We start from the raw sequence: 20,048 nt of genomic DNA, 5'->3' as shown, positions 1-20,048 counted from the left end.
CTTTTTTAAGAGTAGATATCAATTGGAATAAAAATGCTAGATTACCCAGATAAAAATCATAAAAAAATGAAATTATTTATCTTCATCAAAACATTTAATTTAGAAAAACTATTTCCTATTCATAGGCCAAATTATTTATATACAATATAGTGTATATATTACATAATTAAGTTCCAGGTTTTTTTTTTTTTGTTTGTTTGTTTGTTTTGTTTTTGTTTTTTTTTTTCATAGGCTTCAACAGAATGCTTAAATATTCTGGATTTACCCCAGAGTACAAGGGCTTTCCTCAGTCGTTCCAGCCACTCAGTAGGGCTTTCATCTTTCTTTTGAATTCCATTAAATGCTTTATTGATATTCTGGCCACGGGGTACTGCTTCTCTAATTCCCTGAATTACTATAGTTCTCAGGTCCTGCATATGAGTTCTATGCACCGGATCCTGATTATCCCAATTAGGTCTTTGGAGTGGCCATTTAATATCTGCTTGAGGTCCCTGGGCATGTTGAGCATCCCACAGCTTCATTCCTGGTCGTCTAATCATATCTCTTTCCTCGGTAGTAAATAATTGACCAAGGATAGATTGCATCTCATCCCAAGTATAAAGGTTTGGTCCCAAAAATTGATCTAATTTTTCTGCCACTCCGAGTGGGTCCTCTATTAAGTTTCCCATCCCGGTTCTTTTAAAATCTCGTAGGTCAGCCGAGTTTAAAGTGCGGAAATATATCCGATCACAGGTTGAGGTCCCCCCATGGGTATTTCCCTTAGGGGGTACATCTGAGCTGCCCCTTTTTGACTTCTAGTTACGCGTCTAGGAGGAGGGGGAGACCCTTGTTCCGACTCTGGTGGGGGAGTGGGTGCTCTGGGGACCTCTGGAGGGGTTGCAGGAACAGGAGGAGGAATGTAAGGAGAGGGGGTTAGAAGGGTTTCGTCTAACTCTTCCTTCTTTTTTTTTTGTTTAGTTTTTATTTCATTCAGCGGATAAAGTCTAGCTCCCGGTCTTTCTAGCCACACTTTCGCATATTGACTCTCCTCCGAGTTAAGGGGTTTTTTATTATTAACCCAGAGGTTTAATTGCTGTCTTACCCAATCTTCTTCTGACCCATAGACTGGCCAAAAGACATTTTTAGAAATCTTCTTCCCTCCCCATATCTTAGTACAATACTCTATCATTTTTTTTCTTATCTTTCCCTAGGGTTCCAGGGAAATATCTCCAATTGTCTAAGATATATGCCAGAGGGGTATTCTTAGGTACAGTGGGTACTCTTCCCATGGGAGTCGAAGGCTTGCTGCCCTTCGCCCCCATCTTCTGGAATATCCACAAACATACACTCACTCGTTCCCCTTGATCCTGGCCCAGTCCCTCGCGGGAGATGGGAGACGCAGTACTTAAGAGTCCACACTCGCTTGGTCCAGTATATCGAACCTCTCACTCGTTATATTCCAGGAAACCCAATCCCGCCCGAACGGCAAACCCGCGAACAACTTCGCAATATACTTACGCGTCCTGCGTCTTCGCCCAGACTCCCGTGCACAGAATTTTTATGGGATTTTACTGGTTTTTCCTTTGCTCATTATTCTAGAATTTAGGTTCGTCGGTAAGGTCAAGGTAGACTGTCGGTCGCGGGGCCGCGGATTGTCGCGGGGCGCCTCCCCGGAGGACCAAAGCCCACCGTTCCTGATCCGAGTCACGGCACCAGAAAATTACTATAAATTGAGACCACTACGGATCATAATCCAATTAAAATTTTATTAATTATAGCAAGTAGAATATGAGCAAAAACAGCGCTGGCCGACAGGGGAGTCTGCGCTCCGCCAACTGCTGTGCTGAGCAGTTCAAACAGCCCCTTTCTATACATCTTTACTTCTGTGTTCATGAAGTAGTGGAGGTACTCTGCGCATGCTTCCCATACTTGACCTTTTACTCATACGTCCTTATATGGAGTTGTTTTTCTTACTTCTGCCAGTTCCTGGAACATCTTGCAGTTATCTTTAGTTTGCACAATCGGTATCTGGTTTAGTTGTGTAAGCGATTGCAGTTATCTTATCTTGCGTAAGCTGTGTCTGGTGGCTGTTTGCATAAGCGATTTCATATCTTTTGTTGCCTAACCTTTACATTGGGCTTAACATAAATCTTAATAAACAATACCCTAGTCTATAGTTTCTCACAATACCCTTTGTCCAGAGAAGGGAGACAGGGTTTAAAACCCGAAATCCAAAGGTTACTTGAACAAGCATTACTGGAACTTTGTATGTCTCCCTTTAACAGTCCCATCCATAAAGAAAGCGGACGGAAAATATAGATTAGTGCATGATCTACGAGAAATCAGTAAGAGAACAGTAGCTAGATTCCCTGTGGTGGCAAATCCTCACACTCGTTTAAGTCAATTAAGTCCTGATGATCAGTGGTACAGTGTAACAGACCTTAAGGATGCCCTTTGGGCATGTCCTCTAAGGGAAGATTGCAGAGACTACTTTGCCTTTGAATGGGAAGACCCGGATACCCACAGAAAGCACCAATTACGGTGGACAGTGCTGCCTCAGGGGTTCACAGAATCTCCCAACCTATTCGGACAAGCCTTGGAACAAATTCTGAATGGATATGAGTTAAGTGAGGGTGTCACACTGGTTCAATATGTAGATGATTTACTTTTAGCTGGAAAAAGTGAGGAAAACGTCTGACAGGAGAGCATTAAATTATTAAATTTCTTGAGCCTACGAGAGTTGAAGGTATCAAAGTCAAAAGTGCAATTTGTTGAGGAAGAAGTAAAATACCTGGGACATAGAGTAAACAAAGGAACAAAGAAGTTGGACCCTGAGAGAGTAAATGGCATATTATCACTATCAGCCCCTAAAACTAAGAGGCAAGTTAGACAGCTGTTAGGGCTCTTTGGGTATTGTAGGCAGTGGATTGAAGACTACAGCAAAAAAGTAAAATTCCTCTATACTAAGTTAACTAAAGACGGATTATTAAAATGGTCAGCAGAGGATAAGGGGCAATTAGAAGCATTAAAGGCGGACTTAGTTAATGCCCCAGTTTTAAACCTACCAGATGAAAAAAGACCATTTTATTTATTCATCAATACTGATGAAGGAACTGCATTCGGGGTATTGGCTTAGGAACGGGCAGGAAGGAAGAAGCCGGTGGGATACCTCTCTAAACTTTTAGACCCTGTAAGTAGAGGATGGCCTACCTGTCTACAGGCAATAGTGGCTGCAGCCCTCCTAGTAGAAGAAGCACATAAAATCACCTTTGGAAGGGAACTAAAAGTACCGTTGCCACATAATATCAGGGGTATATTACAGCAAAAAGCCGATAAATGGATAACAGACGCCCAACTTACAAAGTATGAAGGCATTTTAATCTCCTCTCCTAAATTAGAACTTGAAGTAACAAACCTACAAAATCCAGCACAATTCTTATATGGGAAGCCAAGTGAAAATTTAACTCATGATTGCCTGCATAACATTGAGGAACAGGCAAAAATTAGACCAGACTTAGAAGAAGAGGAGTTAGGGGAAGGAGAGAAGCTGTTTGTAGATGGATCTTCCCGAATAGTTGAAGGGAAACGAAAATCAGAATATGCAATAGTTAATGGGAAGGAATTCAAAGTAATAGAGTCGGGACCCCTAAGCCCCAGTTGGTCTGCTCAGGCATGTGAATTATATGCAGTATTAAAGGCTTTACAATTATTAAGAGGTAAAGTTGGAACCATATATACAGATTCAAAATATGCTTTTGGAGTAGTACATACTTTTGGAAAAATATGGGAGGAGAGAGGATTAATAAATTCACAAGGAAAAGGGCTTATACATGAAGCACTCATTACTCAAACTCTCCAGGCTTTAAGAAAACCAAGAAAAATATCTGTAGTACATGTAAAAGAACATCAAAAGGGATTATCTCCCATAATAAGAGGAAACAATTTAGCAGACACAGAAGCAAAATGGGCAGCGCTCTTAACAGTATCTATAGTCCATCCAAGAAAAGATCTACAAGATCAGCAGCCCAAGAATAGAGAACCTCAAACAGTAGTGTTCACCACTCAAGAACAAGAAAAACTTAAACAGATGGGAGTAAAAAAAAATCAAGGAGAGTGGAAATTACCAGATGGTAGAATAGTACTACTGAAAACTTTGGCTTGGAAAATTATGGAAGAATTTCATAGGGCCACACACTGGGGAACCCAAGCCTCAATAGATCAGTTTGCCCTAAAATATATGTGTACTGGAGTTCATAACGTTGCGAAACAGGTGATAGAAGGTTGCTTGACTTGCCAACGTATGAATAAACAACACCTCCAGAGGCAAATACCTGGAGGGTGGGAATTGGCGACCCGTCCTTTCCCTAGAATACAGGTAGATTTTACTGAACTGCCTAAGGTAGGGAGATATAGATATTTATTAGTAATAGTAGACCATTTGACACACTATGTAGAAGCATTCCCTACTGCTAGAGCCACAGCCAAAAGTGTAGTGAAAATATTACTGGAAAATATAATCCCAAGGTATGGGACTATAGAAGCCATTGACTCCGATAGGGGTCCTCATTTCATTTCCAAAACAATTAGGGAAGCGTTAGCTCCTATGGGAACAAAGTGGCAGATACCCCGTGGCATCCGCAAAGCTCTGGACGAGTGGAAAGAATGAATGGGGAAATTAAAAAACAGTTAACAAAAATTATGTTAGAAACTAAAACTTCCTGGGTAAAGAGCTTACCTCTAGCATTACTGAATGTAAGAACTCAGCCAAGAACTGATGTAGGGATATCACCCTTTGAAATGTTATATGGAATGCCATATGATATGGAACTCCCAGCCGAACACTCGAAGGTAAAAGATGGACAACTTAAACCTTACATCGTACATTTAATGCAGAGAAGGGAGGAATTGCGTAAACAGGGTATGATAGCCCAAAGACCACCTCTAAATATATTCATACACTCCATTAAACCAGGAGGTATTAATTAAAACATGGAAAGAGGTATCTCTAACTCCTCGATGGGAGGGACCATTTCTTGTTTTACTCACAACAGAAACAGCGATTCATACGGCCGAACGTGGATTGACTCGTGACACGCGTCAAAGGACCGATTCAAGATACACAGTGGAGAGTGACCAGCCAACCTGGGGACCTTAAGATCGCCTTAAAGAAAGGGACATAAAATATAATAAAACGTGGCTGTGGGAAGGTTCAGAAACGTTGTGAGGAACCCTATAAAATGTTATATACTTAGATTTGACTAATGAGTCCTGTTAAAAAGGAATATATGAAACCTCTACAGGAAGGGTAGTAATACCGCTTGGGTCCTAATTAAATGTGAAAACTATAACCAGAAGTAATTTGAATCAGATAATTGAAATTTGCAAAATTTGATTTGGGTGGAAACAAAGGAAAACCAGGAATAGAAATTAACTGTTGAGAATCAGAAAATTGGTGGGCTCATAAGCACCTTTAAGGGTGGCTACCTATATTTAAAAGGGGGACAATTGGAACAAGGGGAATCTATACCCGACAGCCCTAATAAATAAATAAATAAATAAATAAATAAATAAATAAATGAAGATTCAACTATGGCCGAACCCCTGAAGACTGCGACTGCTGCCGAGAAGAAAAACAACCTCGCTGTTCCAGGCAACGGAGTAGGCGATGGAGGCAGAGGCATACTAAGGTGGGGATATAAAGGAACCATAGCCACCAAAAAGTTAGGAAGAAGAGAGGTGCGAATTAAGTGGATAGGCCAGGTGGATAGTGAAACCCCGATGAAATTTCGAGGGAAGAATTCGAAATTCGGATTAATGAGAGGAGGTAACCCACCAATTTTCTGGATCATCTATTGGATATGGGGAGGGATGTTAATCCCGGTAGAAGGACATATCCATCAAACTTTCAAGTGAACCTTATACAGATGGGAAGATCAACAAGCAGTCCAAAGTGTAATCACATCAGGGAAGCCCGCTTTTACTGCTAGCCCCTGCCAACTAGTGCCTAGAGACCTGTGTTTAGATCGTGTGGGATTTTACTTCTGCCCAAGTTTGAATCCAGGAAAAGGATATTGCAATCACCTGAGGCAATATTATTGTGCCTACTGGGGATGTGAAACAATAGCCTCAGACTGGACCCCTAGACAGCCGGACAGGTTTTTAAAAGTACAATGGGGGCCACATGAACGTACCCCTCCGGAAAAGAACTGGAATAGCGGATTAGCATTTACTCCCTATGGGAGAGTCAAACTGCAAAATTGTTGGCATCTTATAATTAATATAAAGGACCCTTACGTCCAAGGGTGGATAACAGGGAAAACTTGGGGGGTACGATACAAGGAACCAGGAGACGATACAGGGGGCCTCATTTTAATAAAGAAGGAACCAATCCCACAAGATCCTGAACCCATAGGACTTAACAACGTATTAGCAAAAAAAAATTCAAAGAAAATTCCTAAAATAAATGAAGTGGAGGTTAAAAATGACACAATAATTTCCAATAACTCTATGACTCTTGTATTGAATGCCACTCAAAATCCTAAGGACAATAATGAAGACAACTTTCTTTGGAAATTAATGGAAGCCAGTTACCAGTTGTTAAATGCCACCAATCCCAGCCTAACCAAACATTGTTGGCTGGGTTATGGGGTAAAGCCTCCTTTTTATGAAGCAGTGGGAGTTACTATGAAGGTTAGGCATGTAAATGGTTCTAACCCAGCAGAATGCACACGGGGAAAGGAAAATCAAGGAATAACACTGACTCAAATCACTGGAAAGGGCAGATGTATAGGAAAAGCTCCATAACATCAAGAACATCTATGTGAAGTTCATACAATTACTACTAAACAGAAAAAAACGGCTAAGTGGTTACTACCAGCCAAAAACACCAAGTGGGTTTGCTCAAACAATAGGTGTAACACCTTGCCTGTCACTAGAATTGTTTAATGATTCCTTAGATTTTTGTATCCAGGTAATGATAATACCAAGAATTCTTTACCATCCTGAAAATTATATGTATGACCACCATACTGCCCAGGACCATCACTTGATTAAACAAGAACCTTTCACTGCATTAACAATAGCCACTTTGATGATTTTGGGAGATACAGGAGTAGGTACAGGAACAGCCTCATTAATAAAACAAAGCAAAGAATTTCACACCTTGAGAATGGCTGTAGATGAGGATTTAGTCAGAATCGAGCAATCTACAAGTGCCCTAGAGAAATCTGTGCGGCCATTATATGAAGTAGTGTTACAGAATTGAAAAGGATTAGACCTAATACTCCTACAACAAGGAGCGCTTTGCGCCGCACTTAAGGAAGAATGTTGTGTGTATGCTGACCACACGGGAATTGTAAGGGATACCATGACCAAGTTACGAGAAGGACTAAAAAAGAGAAAAAAGGAGCGAGAAGACCAACAAAATTGGTATGAGTCATGGTTTAATTACTCTCCATGGTTGACTACATTACTATCTACCATTGCAGGGCCCTTAATATTGTTAATTCTGGGACTAACTTTTGGCCCCTGTGTGTTTAACAAAGTGATTGCAATTGTGAAAGATAGACTAGAGGCAGCCCACTCGATGCTCATGAGGGCTAAATATGAGTCACTAAATCAGGAATCTGCAGTAGAAGTTGCTTTAATTTTAAGCCGCGCGAAACTCCAAAGATTTGATGAACAAAACGGTAAACAGAAAAAGGTGGGATTGTGATGAGTGAATTCCTGTTTGTTAATCAAATCTTGTTTGCTTAAAAGTTAATTGTTTGTTTAAGAGTTACTTGACTTGCTTAAAGGTTACTGGAAAATTTCGACATGTTGAAATTTGGCTTATAGACTGTGAGCATCTGTTAAAGTAAACTAGGTATGGAAAAGAAGATGAAGAGCCTTCCTCCCCACACCCACTGGGAGGCCGAATGAGACCCCTTATCAACGGGCCACACAAACGCAGAATACACCAAGAGTAGCACGTACACTGGATGAAGAAGAGTATAAAACCAGTGACTTTGGGGAAAAGGGGTGTGTCCTGTTGGCGGAGCAGAGACTCCCTGGCCGCCCAGCGCTGTTTTGCTTGCTGTCGCTTGCTCAATAAACTGATTTGATTCATTGGCCTGGCTCTAGTCAATTGAGTGAGCTGTCAACTCATGTAGGAAGCTTAGTAAAAATCACTTTCCCTCACTACAGTTACATAAAGAGCTTTGTTTTCCTCACTGTTACTCAGGATACTTAAGATCTGTTTAGTATAGGCTTGTCAGTTGTTTTAAACCTAAACCTTTTAAACAGATCACAGCCTTCTGTTAACTTTGTAATGTGAAATTTAAGTACTGCATTGCTTACATGTATTTTATTTGCACGTTAAATATACAACCTTAATTTATTTATCTACTGTTATAAATTGAGACCACAACGGATCATAATCTAATTAAAATTTTATTAATTATAGCAAGTAGGATATGAGCAAAAACAGCGCTGGATGACAGGGGAGTCTGCGCTCCGCCAACTGCCGTGCTGAGCAGTTCAAACAGTCCCTTTTTATACATCTTTACTTCCGTTTTCATGAAGTAGTGGAGGTACTCTGCGCATGCTTCAGCTGATGCTAGGGGTCGACTTCTGCCTCCTGGTGGTCATTGAGGCCGAAGTAAGAAGTCTTCCTCTTTTGTCCCATAGTTGACCCCTCTACTCATATGTCCTTATATGGAGCTGTTTTTCTTATTTCTGCCAGTTCCTGGAACATCTTGCAGTTATCTTTAAACAGCATCTGTTATGTTTGCAGAAGCGGTATCTGGTTTAGTTGGTGTAAGCGACTGCGGTTATCTTATCTTGTGCAAGCTGCGTCTGGTGGCTGTTTGCATAAGCGATTTCATATCTTTTGTTGCCTAACCTTTACATTGGGCTTAACATAAATCTTAATAAACAATACCCTAGTCTATAGTTTCTCACATCTACCTATTTTTCACTACAGAGCCTTTACATTTATCAGTCCCCAGTTCCTCTGACTGCAGGCTCCCTTTTAAGTCCCAGCTGGTCTTCAGCCTTTGGCGGTGGGTGAAGGAATCACCATGTTTTCCTTAGAACCCGGGGGTCTCCGGGAGCACCCTGGGGCCCTGAGGAGGCGGGAGGAGGAGCTCGCTCTGCAGCGATTGGAGAAACCGAAAGCACAACGTGACCGCGCGGCACAGCTCCCTGCCAGCGGCACGGTGAAAACACAGGCAAGCTGCTGCTGCTGCTTGCCCTTCCAGGCGGCACCGGCCAGCGCCTGAACCGCACACCGCTGCCTTCCTACCGCTTCTCGGCTACGCTAGCACGGCCGGCCTGCCCGCCCGCCTCAGGCCCCTCACGGCCCAGCTGGCCAGTACGGCTTGAACCAGCGATCCTACCCCTCAAGCCATACCGAGGGCTCCGCCTGGGGGTGGGCCTTGTTGCTCATCCCGCTGCTGGCAGAGGGCTCCTTCCGTCTTTCAGCGGAGCCACTGCTTCTTGGCTCCGCCTCAGCGCGCGGAGCGACCATCCAGGCTTGGTGAGGACTGGCAGTGGGTAGTGGAAGAGGGTGGGGGGGGCCAGCGGAGGACCTACGGTGGGCCCGTGTTCTCTTCCGCTGTCGGGGCCGGGGACCCCACCGCTGTGGAGAGTCGCTCCTCGGGCCGCCGGTAAGGGCCGCGTCGCTCCTCTGGCGGGGCTCGGGGCGGGTGGTGCGGCAATTACCTTGCGCTGGGCCCGTGAGGCCTTCTCCGGCTCCTCGCTGTTGGACCGAGGGAAGCGGCGATGGAGGCGGCCCTGAAGCCCGCAGCATGGCGGTACCGTCCTGACAGGCGAGGGGCATGGGCAGCGGGAGCTGGTGCGGAGCGGGTGCTGGCAGGTTGTGAGTTCGCTGCTCGTCTCGGAGAGTGAATTAACGGCGCTTAAGCGTCGTGTGAGTAGCTGAGGAAACACAATGAGATCCGCGGGTGCGGTTGAGTGCTGAGCCGTTTGTCTTCAGAAGCACCTCCCGCCCTTACCACTTTAAGCAGAAGTTGATTGTCTTTACTGTATGGCGATTGAAGGCGATAAGACTGAAAGATGTTATTAAAGACCCAAGAAAAGTAACGCTTTGAGGGTTGTGCGCTCGTTGTTTCGCGTCTCCTGTGTTTTAAGCTCTTGCGCTGGGAGTCCGGTGCTTTCTGTGATTTTTGCTTCAGCCTTTCAGGTAGTCATGGCAAGGTAAGCGGTGAGGAGCCGGTGCTCGGCCTTGTGTAAGAGGGCCACCTGCAGTCGAGTGTTGTGGTTGAACTGATAAGCCTATTTGTATAACTAACGGGAAAATAAAATTGTTTTAGAGGTATAGGTTGCTGGGTTTTTTTTTTTTGGGGGGGGGGGTGTTGTCTTGAATAGTGCGGTTGAAAGCATTGCTTAGCTTATTCCATCTGCAAAGGCAGATGGAAATGTGAGGCAAAAAAGTCAAGTACCCCATCAATACTTCTTTGTCAGCTCTCTTTATGTGCTCTGGGAAATAGAAGGGCATCAGGTAGGACGTTAGTGGGTTTTCCCCTGAAGCACTGGATATCCTTCAGAAGCCCATGGGAATGCTGGAGGTTGTTTTCCTAGAAGTTATGAGGTTGTTTCAACTCTTTCTAGGAGCTCTGTGGTAATGTTGGGCCTTTCCTGGCTCATAACTAGCCTCCTGGGACGATTTACAAGTAGAACAAAACAAACCCAGTTCATTTTGACTCTTGGTAAATGTTTTCTAGCTCTTGCATCTGATAATGATGGGAGTAAAACTTGTCGCTAACATCAAAAGTTCCTCACTGGGCTCTTATCTCCCTATTTCCTTGAATTAACCAGCCAGTGTCCCAAAACAGTTAAGGTGGATGTTCTTGGCAGAGAAAGCAGACTTGTGTTAATGATCACTTTTATGTTATTATCCACAAAATTAAATCTGTTACTCTCAATAGCTGTGCCAGTATAAAAGTTTCCCTGGGTCTGGAAGCAAAGCCTTAGCCAGTGTGCTGAGATCACTCTGAAGGTGTTTATCAGGAACTGCTGGTTCACTCTTCATTAACTCACTGCAGTAAGGTGCTTAAGAGTTAAAGGATGAAGCCTGCTTCGTGCATCTTAAACAGTATTTTTTTTTTTTGTTTGTTTTCAGGAAATAATATATTGTCTGATGTTTTGGCAGAAAAAAAACCAAAACAAACAAACAAACAAACCCAAACCCAAATCCCAAAGCATTACAACATGCTTCATATTGAGACCAAACCGTTAGGCCCTGCTTAACATAACTTTGCTATTTAGCATGAGTATGACTTGGCACTTAAAAACACAACCGCTTAATAGAAACCCATGTGCAAGTAAGGACCTGCCCTCCTGTTAGGGCATGATATACACTAAGGTAGATCTTGGGTATGTAGGCATTCTTTCATCTGCTTCTAGAAGTTGCTTATAAGCAGGGACATCCCTAAAAGCAAAATAGGATGAGAATTTGAACAAAGAACCAAGCATGTAGCTTGCAGGTATTTGCATTTAATCAGTAATACTAAGCTAAAAAGTAGACAGCTGTAAGAATCCTGATTAATACTAACCCATAGACTATCCTTGTAGCCCTAACCCAAGTGCACAATAGGATAAGAAAACCGCAAGTTATGTAACTTACTGAATTGTATGAGTGTATGCTTTAGATAAAATGATATCAAGATGAAAAGTAGGTATAAAAGAACTCCTAAGATTCACTGTTCTTTGGACATGTGTACGGAGTTTTGAACCCCCACGTTACTCCGGCGCCAATAGCGGTTTGTGCTTTACTTTACAATGCTTACTGTGGAGTGATTTCTTTGAACCAAAATGAAGTCTGTTGTTGGAGTGTTTTGATTTCCTGCTTAATAGTATCTAAAACCATTTATCGTTTAAACTGTTTCTCCAGGTCATTGGTCTGCCAGGTTTTTAGAAGAACTTTTATTTTGCCATTTTGGTTCTGTTTTCTACTTAAAGCACAAATGCTTTTTCACTTCCTACCACTCTTCAACAACAATAATTGTAGATCAGTAAAATATTATGATCTGCAGGAGACTGGCCTTCAAACACTGGCTTTTTAAAAGCCAGCAGGCAAAAGTGTTTTGGTAGTAGAATATTTTTGTTTACAAAAATTATACAGAACACTGTTTCCCAGCTTCCCCCCTCTTTTTGTGATGAAAAGCGGTTAAAAGGGACTTGTTGTGTTCTCTTAGTCACCTCTGAGTATAAGGTGTATGCTGGTATATTTCCCCACCCCCCATCCTCTGGGCCACTCTGATCTCAGGAATTCATTGGCCTTTCTGTAATGGGTTGGGCAGTGAAGTGTCTCTTGACTGTGCAAGGAACACTTGCATGGCTAAGGTGGAAGACAGCATTGACTATACCAGAAATTCCTGTTGCCTGGCCAAGGCTGGAAGTGAGCAGGAATAATCAGTCATCCTGACAGCCTCATAATGTTCCTTCCCTTAATCATAGCCCGAGTGGAACAGTACCACTGTTACTGGAGTTCTAAACAGTTTCTAGTAATTACTGACTCAGGTTGTGGCCAGGATGGAAACATACTGATGACTGAAGCCAGTCATCTTTCCACCCTGTATGCAGTGGTCCTAAGTGAGGCCCTTTGTGCTCTCCTGGACCACATTGGGCTGCGACCTACATCTCCCTCTAAGTGGGAGGCCTCTCAGAGGTTGTGAACTCTCAAGTTTGAGATATTCAAAGGACTGTCCCCAAAAGCTGATGGTGAGGCCTTGATCGAAGACTCCCCACTTCTTGAGGCTCAACCCTCACCCACTGAGAAGTGCCGAGACATTTGATGTGAATATTTCACTGAACGCAAGGGGAATTTTTAACAGGTATATGAAGTATTGAAGTACTGAAGCCTGAACAGTAGGCTCTAACCAAAGTTGACCTGTAGATGAACCTCACAACCCAGTAATATGTCTTTCTATATGCATAGTATTAATTGCATATGTAATATATTTTTTTAGTATGAATATATATATTTTGATGTCAGTCTATAAAAGCTTTGTTGTAATGCTTATTATGTAATAGTAACTAGCAGAATGTTACCTCTTTATTTAGAGGCATATTACAAGGCCCTGAAATCGGATGTCCGGCTTTGTTGGGAAATACATGATGAAACCTGAAATAGAGATACTCCCTTGGGCTTCTTCTTAAGTCTTGGCCAGGCTTTGGCCAGAATCCAACAGGGAGGGTAACACCAACTGTTTCTGCACGTGAAGTTTTGCAAGATGTTTATTCAACTATACATAAGCTGGACCCTTTTGCAGTGACTTTGAAGACTTCACCTATGAGTGGATGCACTGTGTAGGACCTGCCAATTGCTCGGAAAGGTTGTCCATATCCTCCCTGCAACTGGGGCTGTCCAGCAATTCTGGATCTGGATGGTGGTCAAGTATAAGGGCAACTGGTGATGTATCTTTCTTAATCACTAGAATTAACTTGATGTAGTAATGATGCATTACTCTATTTGCTTTGCTGCTTAAAACTGGAGTATCATAAGTTTATTGTTTTAGCTAAATGCATTACTTTATTCCTGTATTACCTTGACATAGACAGTAGAATAAACCTACTCTGTTGCTGGTGTCTGTGTTCCTTCTGTTGACAATTGCTAAAACAGTGTATCTTTATGTGTGTGTGTATCTGTGTATAAATTGATTTCATTACCCTATTGCAAGTGTAGCATGAATGTTGGCATCTCAGATCTATACTTAAGTCACTATTGTGACTGCAGTAATCCTATTGACTAGCTTTGTTAATGTTAAATTAGTCACAGAATCACAGAATTGTTAGGATTGGAAGGGACCTCTGGAGATCATCTAGTCCAACCCCCCTGCAATGATAGACTGCTGATAAATCGTGTGATCCACCTTAAACTAAATAAACCTGAGACAGCTGCTAGTTTTTGTGATCTACCTTAAAAGTGGAGACTGCTGCCAGGTCAAAAGCTGTGTTAAAAGCCTATCTATGGTGAACTGGTACTTCTACAACATCATATTAAGATTACCTTTTGCTGATACCTTGGGAAGGGATCCTTTAGGTGATCCTAATTGATTACATGTGTAACTGTTTATACATAAACAATTGACTGAGTCTGGGACTGAGATTGGATTCATCTGCACCTGAGCTCTATCAGTTTAGAAAGCAAGGGTTCCACCCTGAACCTCATGACTCAATGGCGGTTTCTCCCTTATCCATATGTGTGTTGAATCTTTCTGTGAATCATTCTAAATTCTAACTTGATTTTCCTGCGGTCCTTACCAACCCTAACTATTCTATGATTCTGTGTTTCATCCATGTAGTAATAGAGTGAACTTCGCCATTGAACTTGTATGTTATACTTGCATATTTAAACTGCTTTTGCTAATGCTTTTAGTGATTCTTTGAGCAACCCTGAACTACTAATTTGTAACAGTGTGATAATGCACCTGGCCAGGTGAGGGGGTGTTCTTCTCAGGCAGGCCTTTGCCCATAACAGACCAGCTGAGGGGCTCACTACAACTTTCTGAGACACCACCCAGGTCTGTTGACTTTTGGCTGTGGGTTGCAAACAAGAGAAGTGGTTTGTTAAATCCTGTATGTGCTCAGTTTCGTTTGCTGCAACCATGAGCAACATGTCAGTGAGTTAGAGATGGGTGGCACTCTCATGGTGTTTGTGGTCTCTCCTGATCCTAATCAGTGCAATAACTAGCCTGTTAGTTTGCTGTTGAGCCTTTTTTCTCTTTGTTGATGACTAACAGTCAACAGGTGGGCACAGGAGGGAGATGAATACTCTTCACCCACTGATTTTAGGGGTCAGGAGGGAAAGCTGAATACAGCAAAGAAAGTAAAGGGAGCAGAAGGTGCTATTCTGCTATCTTAATTCCTAGAGCAGTTCTTGCTTTGCTGGGTCTTACTGAAGGTTCATGGGAAACTGTAGAGCCTGTTATAAAAATTCCGTCTTCACCATGATCTGATTTAATTAATTTTTTATCACAATTGATTAATATTGAGAGGCGATAAGCAAGCAGTTCTGGGTGCACCAGGGAGTCTCCACTCCACCCAAGACGCACACTGAGATTTCTGGGGTACAGTCTCTTATACTCCTCGCTCTTGGGTTTCAGCCAGTCCTGTCGTCTCCTTCTCCCGAATATCGACGTGGTTCCTTTTCATTGTTCTCCTCCTGTTGCTGGGGTCTTATATTCGGGTGAAGAAACTTCTTAAAAAGTTATTGAATTCCTTGGTACTACATTAACAGGGGATGTCTATCACAAGCTTAACCACCATCTTAGCCCCCTAAATTCCATTTCTTATATAGTTACTTATTCAATACAGAAGTTTCACCTCATCCTGTAACAGGATGTATCTCTTGATTACCTAACCCCCTTAAGGCATTCAAGCAGTTAAACAAAGCACCCCTGTAATTAGCAAAGAGTTTGAAACATTCAAGTAGTTAAACAGAGTACCCCTTAAAGTAACAAAGCGTTTGATTAAGAAGGATTATTCCTTTGTTTCTTCTTCTCTTTCATCATTGTATTGACAGGAACATCTATCATAATCTGATCACTTTTACACATTCTACACATGATACAATGATTTCAAGGATTTTCGATTCCACCCAAAGTACAATGATGACAAGGACTCCTAATTTGCTGACACGAATCATTCCTATATATCTCACAGAGCCTGCTGGTGACTCTTTAGAAGAGGAAAAAAAAAAAATACAAGGGAAGATGGTGAAAACACGGTCTATGGTTGTTAGCTTTAGGTGATTGGTGTATTTGCCTCCATGATACTGGGTGCTAATAAAAAGGAAGCTGTTGCTTCACAGCAGATGGGATTTGAAAACCTGCAAGGTGATCTTATTGCTATAAATCAGGGACACAGATACAGGAGTTCAGTGATATTGCTAGTACAGGTCATTGCTTTCTGCAAGTAATGGTAGCACTTGCAGCTTAATGACTATTGTCCCTTCTAGGAGCAAAGATCAGTAAGGAGCTTCTCTTCTTCCAGTGGGTGATACACATCTGTCTGAAAGGGCACGCTATTGAGGTTGCTGAAGCAAGTGATTTTTTTATTATATAAAAACGTGGAAATGTGGAAGCTATTTTATTATTTGTGGTCTCGGTCATCCTGAAGTAGCGTAATCCGGGCAATTGGTGATGTAGAAATAGGGAAGAAAATAGGGTTGGGAAAAATTTAAACTTCTCAACCTGTCTTTCCACTCAAAGTATTTCTTCGTACTATTATAGCCATAGCTTTTGGAAGGACTCCAATGCTTTCCACTGATGACCCAGAATGGGTTTTTTGTTTTTCACGTTTGACTGCTAAACACTGTTAGGATCTTTCTGACTAGTGTTTTTGTTTCTGATAAATGGAGTTGTAAGTTCTCAACAGTTCTGAAACTGCAAATGTAAACCAGAAGAGCAGCAGGATTTTAATACTTGGAGAAGTTGCAAGGAAAGTCATTGTATGAGTGGAAGTGTTAATAATGTAACCTCTAGTATACAAGAAGCTACACAAATCAGCAGAGAAGGAAGGCATTATCACACCTATACCATTTTCTTTTGAAATACTCCTGTAATCTTGAAGCTAGTAGTAATCTTTATTGCTGGTATAAACTGTCTCCATAAAATAGAAATATGCCAAAGCGCTCTTCTGGTATGTGCTTGTGAAAGATTCCTGTTCTCCATGACAGAAACTCGATTAACTTCTTAATTTGCACTTCAGTCAGTGTTCTGTGTGTAGATTGCAAACTTGTCTCCAATTAGAAGTCATTATGTAATGAATTATTAGAGAGCAACAATTTTAAAAGGAGGTAGGTACAATTACTAGAGATGTGAGACAGTTCTTTGAATATGCCTTAAAACTTGGAGGGAGCTTGGAAATTCTTCAGAGTGTAAAGTGCATATCATGTTTTTTCTGTATTTTACTGTTGTTTCTGTGAAGTGTGATGATAAGTGGAAATCTGCAGTGGTTTAGGGGGGTTAGATATTTTCTAGAAAATGTTATCCTGTACAAGAAAAAGCAACTTCAGGCTATGTTTTATCATTAACTTCTGTTGTAATGTTTGCAAGTAGAAAACTTTAGATACATACTTACCAGTATATATTTCCATTATATATGTGAACTATGTATACTACAGAGGCAGGGACATTCCATATAAAAGAGTGTTGCTATTAGAAAAGCTTTCATCTGTAGGTTTCAGAATAGAATGTTAGATGCTAATTTGTGTGATGAATCTGATCTTTGTTACTAATCCCTTTTCCCTGCAAATTTTCTGATTTTATGTTAAAAATAACTTTTGTGCTTATGGCAGTTAGTTAAAAGTGACTTTAATTTTTTCCCTGAGGAGCATAAGCCATAAATAAGCTTGGCTGATACCATCAAGCAATCAAAGACAATCTTGAAGAATTTGTTTTCTTTTGAACAGTGACATCTCTTTTGCTGATACTAGTATTCTTCTTTGTACCATGCAGAACTAGAATTTTAAAACTCCCTGTGAAGTGTAGCTCCCCAAATGCCTGGAGTCTGGTGCATGCAGGAAAATACACATCTTTCAGAATAATCTCTTTAGGTGCTGTTTATGACATGCAGATTTTATTGTGTCTAGCAGTTCTGATTGTTGATGGATGCCGTGGTGTTTACCTGTTTTATCTCATTCCTGGTGAGAAGAACGGCCTCTTTCCTGTTGCCCCTCTGGCTGTGACTGCAATTTGCATGAATCTTGCAGCAGCATTGCAGGGTGTGATGCTGTTGGACTGTGAATCTGGACCATTGCCAGATGCCATGGTGTGCTTTTTCCTAGTTTTCTGATTTTTGTACTATCTCTGAATAACTTTTAAAAATTGAATTATGTAATTGTAATTTCCCAACTGCAGAATTTCCAAGTTCCCTCCAAGTTTAAAGGCATATTCAAAGATGGAAGCACATTCCATGTTTTCTCTGAGTTTCACTGTTTCCATGTGTGGAATAATTATAAATTAAACTTGTATTTTAAATGTAGCATTGTTCACACATGAAGGAAAATGGACTTTCAGGGGAAGATGTGGCTGTACCTGGTATTCCAGGAATGTGCACTCCACAGCAGTTTCCATGCCAACACAGGTGGAGGATGGTGTGAAGTAGAGATTCTGCAGGCAAGGTCTGTCATAACATAAGCAGAGATGGGAACTAGGTGGGACTAAAAACCGATAAGCTGCATACTTGCTACCCTGAGCCAACAGTCTGTCATCTTTTGACAAAATGTTTTCCTTTGTGCGAACTTTGCTTCATTATAATGCATTTCAATACAGAAACACACCTCTATTTCCAGTGCTACCAGCCTCCAAAGTGAGACTACCCCTCTTTGAGCATGCTCTGAATTCTTTGTGATATATACATTTAAAAGCGAAGTGAGAGAATTTTACACCAATAATAATAAAAGTATGTGTGGCAGTGGAGGCACAGACTCCATTTCTGCTTACAAATGAAATCCTTTATTGAGTTAGCTTACAGGCTTTTATAGTATTCTGCCTAGGAGTTAGTAGTGGTTAGTTCCATTGGTACTTTTCCATCATGAAACAACCTCATTTAGCCAGTGACCTTACTATTCACACACCTTTGCTTGAGCAATTATTTCTAAACATAGTTATTTTCTATCACTAGTTGTTACATTGTTACTTCACTCTCCTTGACCACACATTCTTTATCTTGTCTTAAGCGACCTCCTGTTTCCATGCTTACAGTTCTCAGCAATTATCTTGATTTTTCTTTCTTCGGTTCCTCCCAATGTTCTTTCTCCAGTTTCTCCCGCCTTGTCCCATTTACTTCTCCCAAGGTTTGCGGCTGATAAGAGTCCAGATGTCTGGGCTCTCATCCAGGTGTACTGGCGTTGCCAGCGCAACTTCTTGCACAACGTTCCCCACATCTCTCCCTTCTTACAAACTACTAAAGCATTTTTGATAGATTTAGTGATCAAGTGATTTATACAAGCAATTAAACAAGGAACTGTGGTTAAAATACATAAAAAGATTCCTACACAGGCTAATGCGATTTTAATAATGTCTTTCAACCATGCACTGATGCCACATCCTGACAGCAAACTTTCTAGCCAATTCCAGCTACTGTCCACTTACAACCTCTGAACTCCGTCCTTTAAGTTCTGAATTCCATCATGGACAGACTCAGTGTGATGAGATAGGTTCATGCAACACATCCCATCAAAGTCTTTACAACCATGCCCTTGAGCTCATAGCAGAAAAAATCTATGGCAGCTCTGTTTTGAGGCGTAGCATGTTTGACTGAATCGTTATCTGTTAACGGTTGTTGGGGGTGAAAAACCTCCAGGGTAGAGGCTGGGTCTTTTCCTGCTTCTCACCGGGAGGAGTGAACTCCCCGGTGTCCCGCAGCGCGCATCTTGGTGGGCGCAGCACCAACCTGTACCTGCCGGAGTACACATAGGCGAGGGGCTGGCGAGCAGCGCAGCCCTCTGCCCGTGGGCACACAATGGGTGGAGCCCGCCGGAGCATGCTGCTGCCGCCCCCGTGCGAGGCCGCGGCAGCCGGGAGATGGAGGCGGCCCACCCGTGCTCTGCAGTTCCTTAGCCCCCCGCCGCTCGGCCGGAAGGGATGCGCCACTGCAGCCTCTACCTGGCTCCCGCGGGAACGCCGTCTTCCTCTTCGTCGTCCAGCCTGCGGTTAGCCTCATAATGGACGGGATACATAGCACTCAGTTTCTGGAAGAGGTTTACATCACCGTGATTTTTCGCTTCTTTTTTAGTGTTTTTCCACATATCATGCGGGTCAGAGGTTGGGCTCTTTATCAGGGTCGATTGGTCCGGGATCAAAAGGGTCATCTTCGCCTGGCTCATCTGCTGCCGCAGCCCCGATTAACAGGGGTGTGGAAGGTTTGGCTTGGGATTGTGGAAGGCAGGCTTGATCTTTTGAGCCAACATGTTTCTTTCATTCTCTTGCACACAGTTCAGCAAGGGGCAAGCAAGCTTGATGCTATGGGGTCTCCCCTGTTTGCCTGATCACAGAGCTTAATGCCTGCTTCGTCCCATTTCTCAGGGACGATTTGTCTACACCAGGCACTTCCAGGGAGAC

At 42.3% G+C, this 20,048-nt stretch overlaps 1 protein-coding gene and 1 long non-coding RNA gene across 6 annotated transcripts in view; one reads left to right on the top strand and one right to left on the bottom strand.

Annotated features, from left to right (window-relative positions):
- Positions 1 to 1,731: 1,731 nt before the first annotated feature.
- The window catches only part of LOC133222380 (uncharacterized), a 341,799-nt gene continuing 323,482 nt past the window's right edge, over positions 1,732 to 20,048 (bottom strand). The window contains exons 2-3 of one of the 2 annotated variants that reach the window (XR_009728284.1): positions 8,481 to 8,586; positions 1,732 to 1,814 (exon numbers count right to left, since the gene is read on the bottom strand). This is a non-coding gene — a long non-coding RNA (uncharacterized LOC133222380). Of the gene's footprint in view, positions 1,815 to 8,393; positions 8,587 to 20,048 lie in introns of those variants that run through there. The other variant, XR_009728283.1, reaches the window with a different exon arrangement.
- Positions 9,559 to 20,048, top strand: part of RESF1 (retroelement silencing factor 1) — a 30,485-nt gene continuing 19,995 nt past the window's right edge. For 2 of the 4 annotated variants that reach the window (XM_061372042.1, XM_061372040.1), the window contains exon 1: positions 13,264 to 13,393. In XM_061372042.1, the coding sequence (XP_061228026.1) occupies positions 13,282 to 13,393 (112 nt within the window). In that variant the 5' untranslated portion in view covers positions 13,264 to 13,281. Of the gene's footprint in view, positions 9,627 to 13,263; positions 13,394 to 17,262; positions 17,419 to 20,048 lie in introns of those variants that run through there. The other 2 variants (XM_061372044.1, XM_061372045.1) reach the window with 2 other exon arrangements.

Source organism: Neopsephotus bourkii, unplaced genomic scaffold (genome assembly GCF_033783945.1).
Source record: "Neopsephotus bourkii isolate Nb327-2 ecotype Australia unplaced genomic scaffold, CSIRO-AGI_Nbou_v1 NB_1589, whole genome shotgun sequence".
Classification (NCBI taxonomy): Eukaryota; Metazoa; Chordata; class Aves; order Psittaciformes; family Psittacidae; genus Neopsephotus; species Neopsephotus bourkii.
Note: the sequence above shows the minus strand (reverse complement) of the source record. Positions and strands in the feature narration are given on the sequence as shown.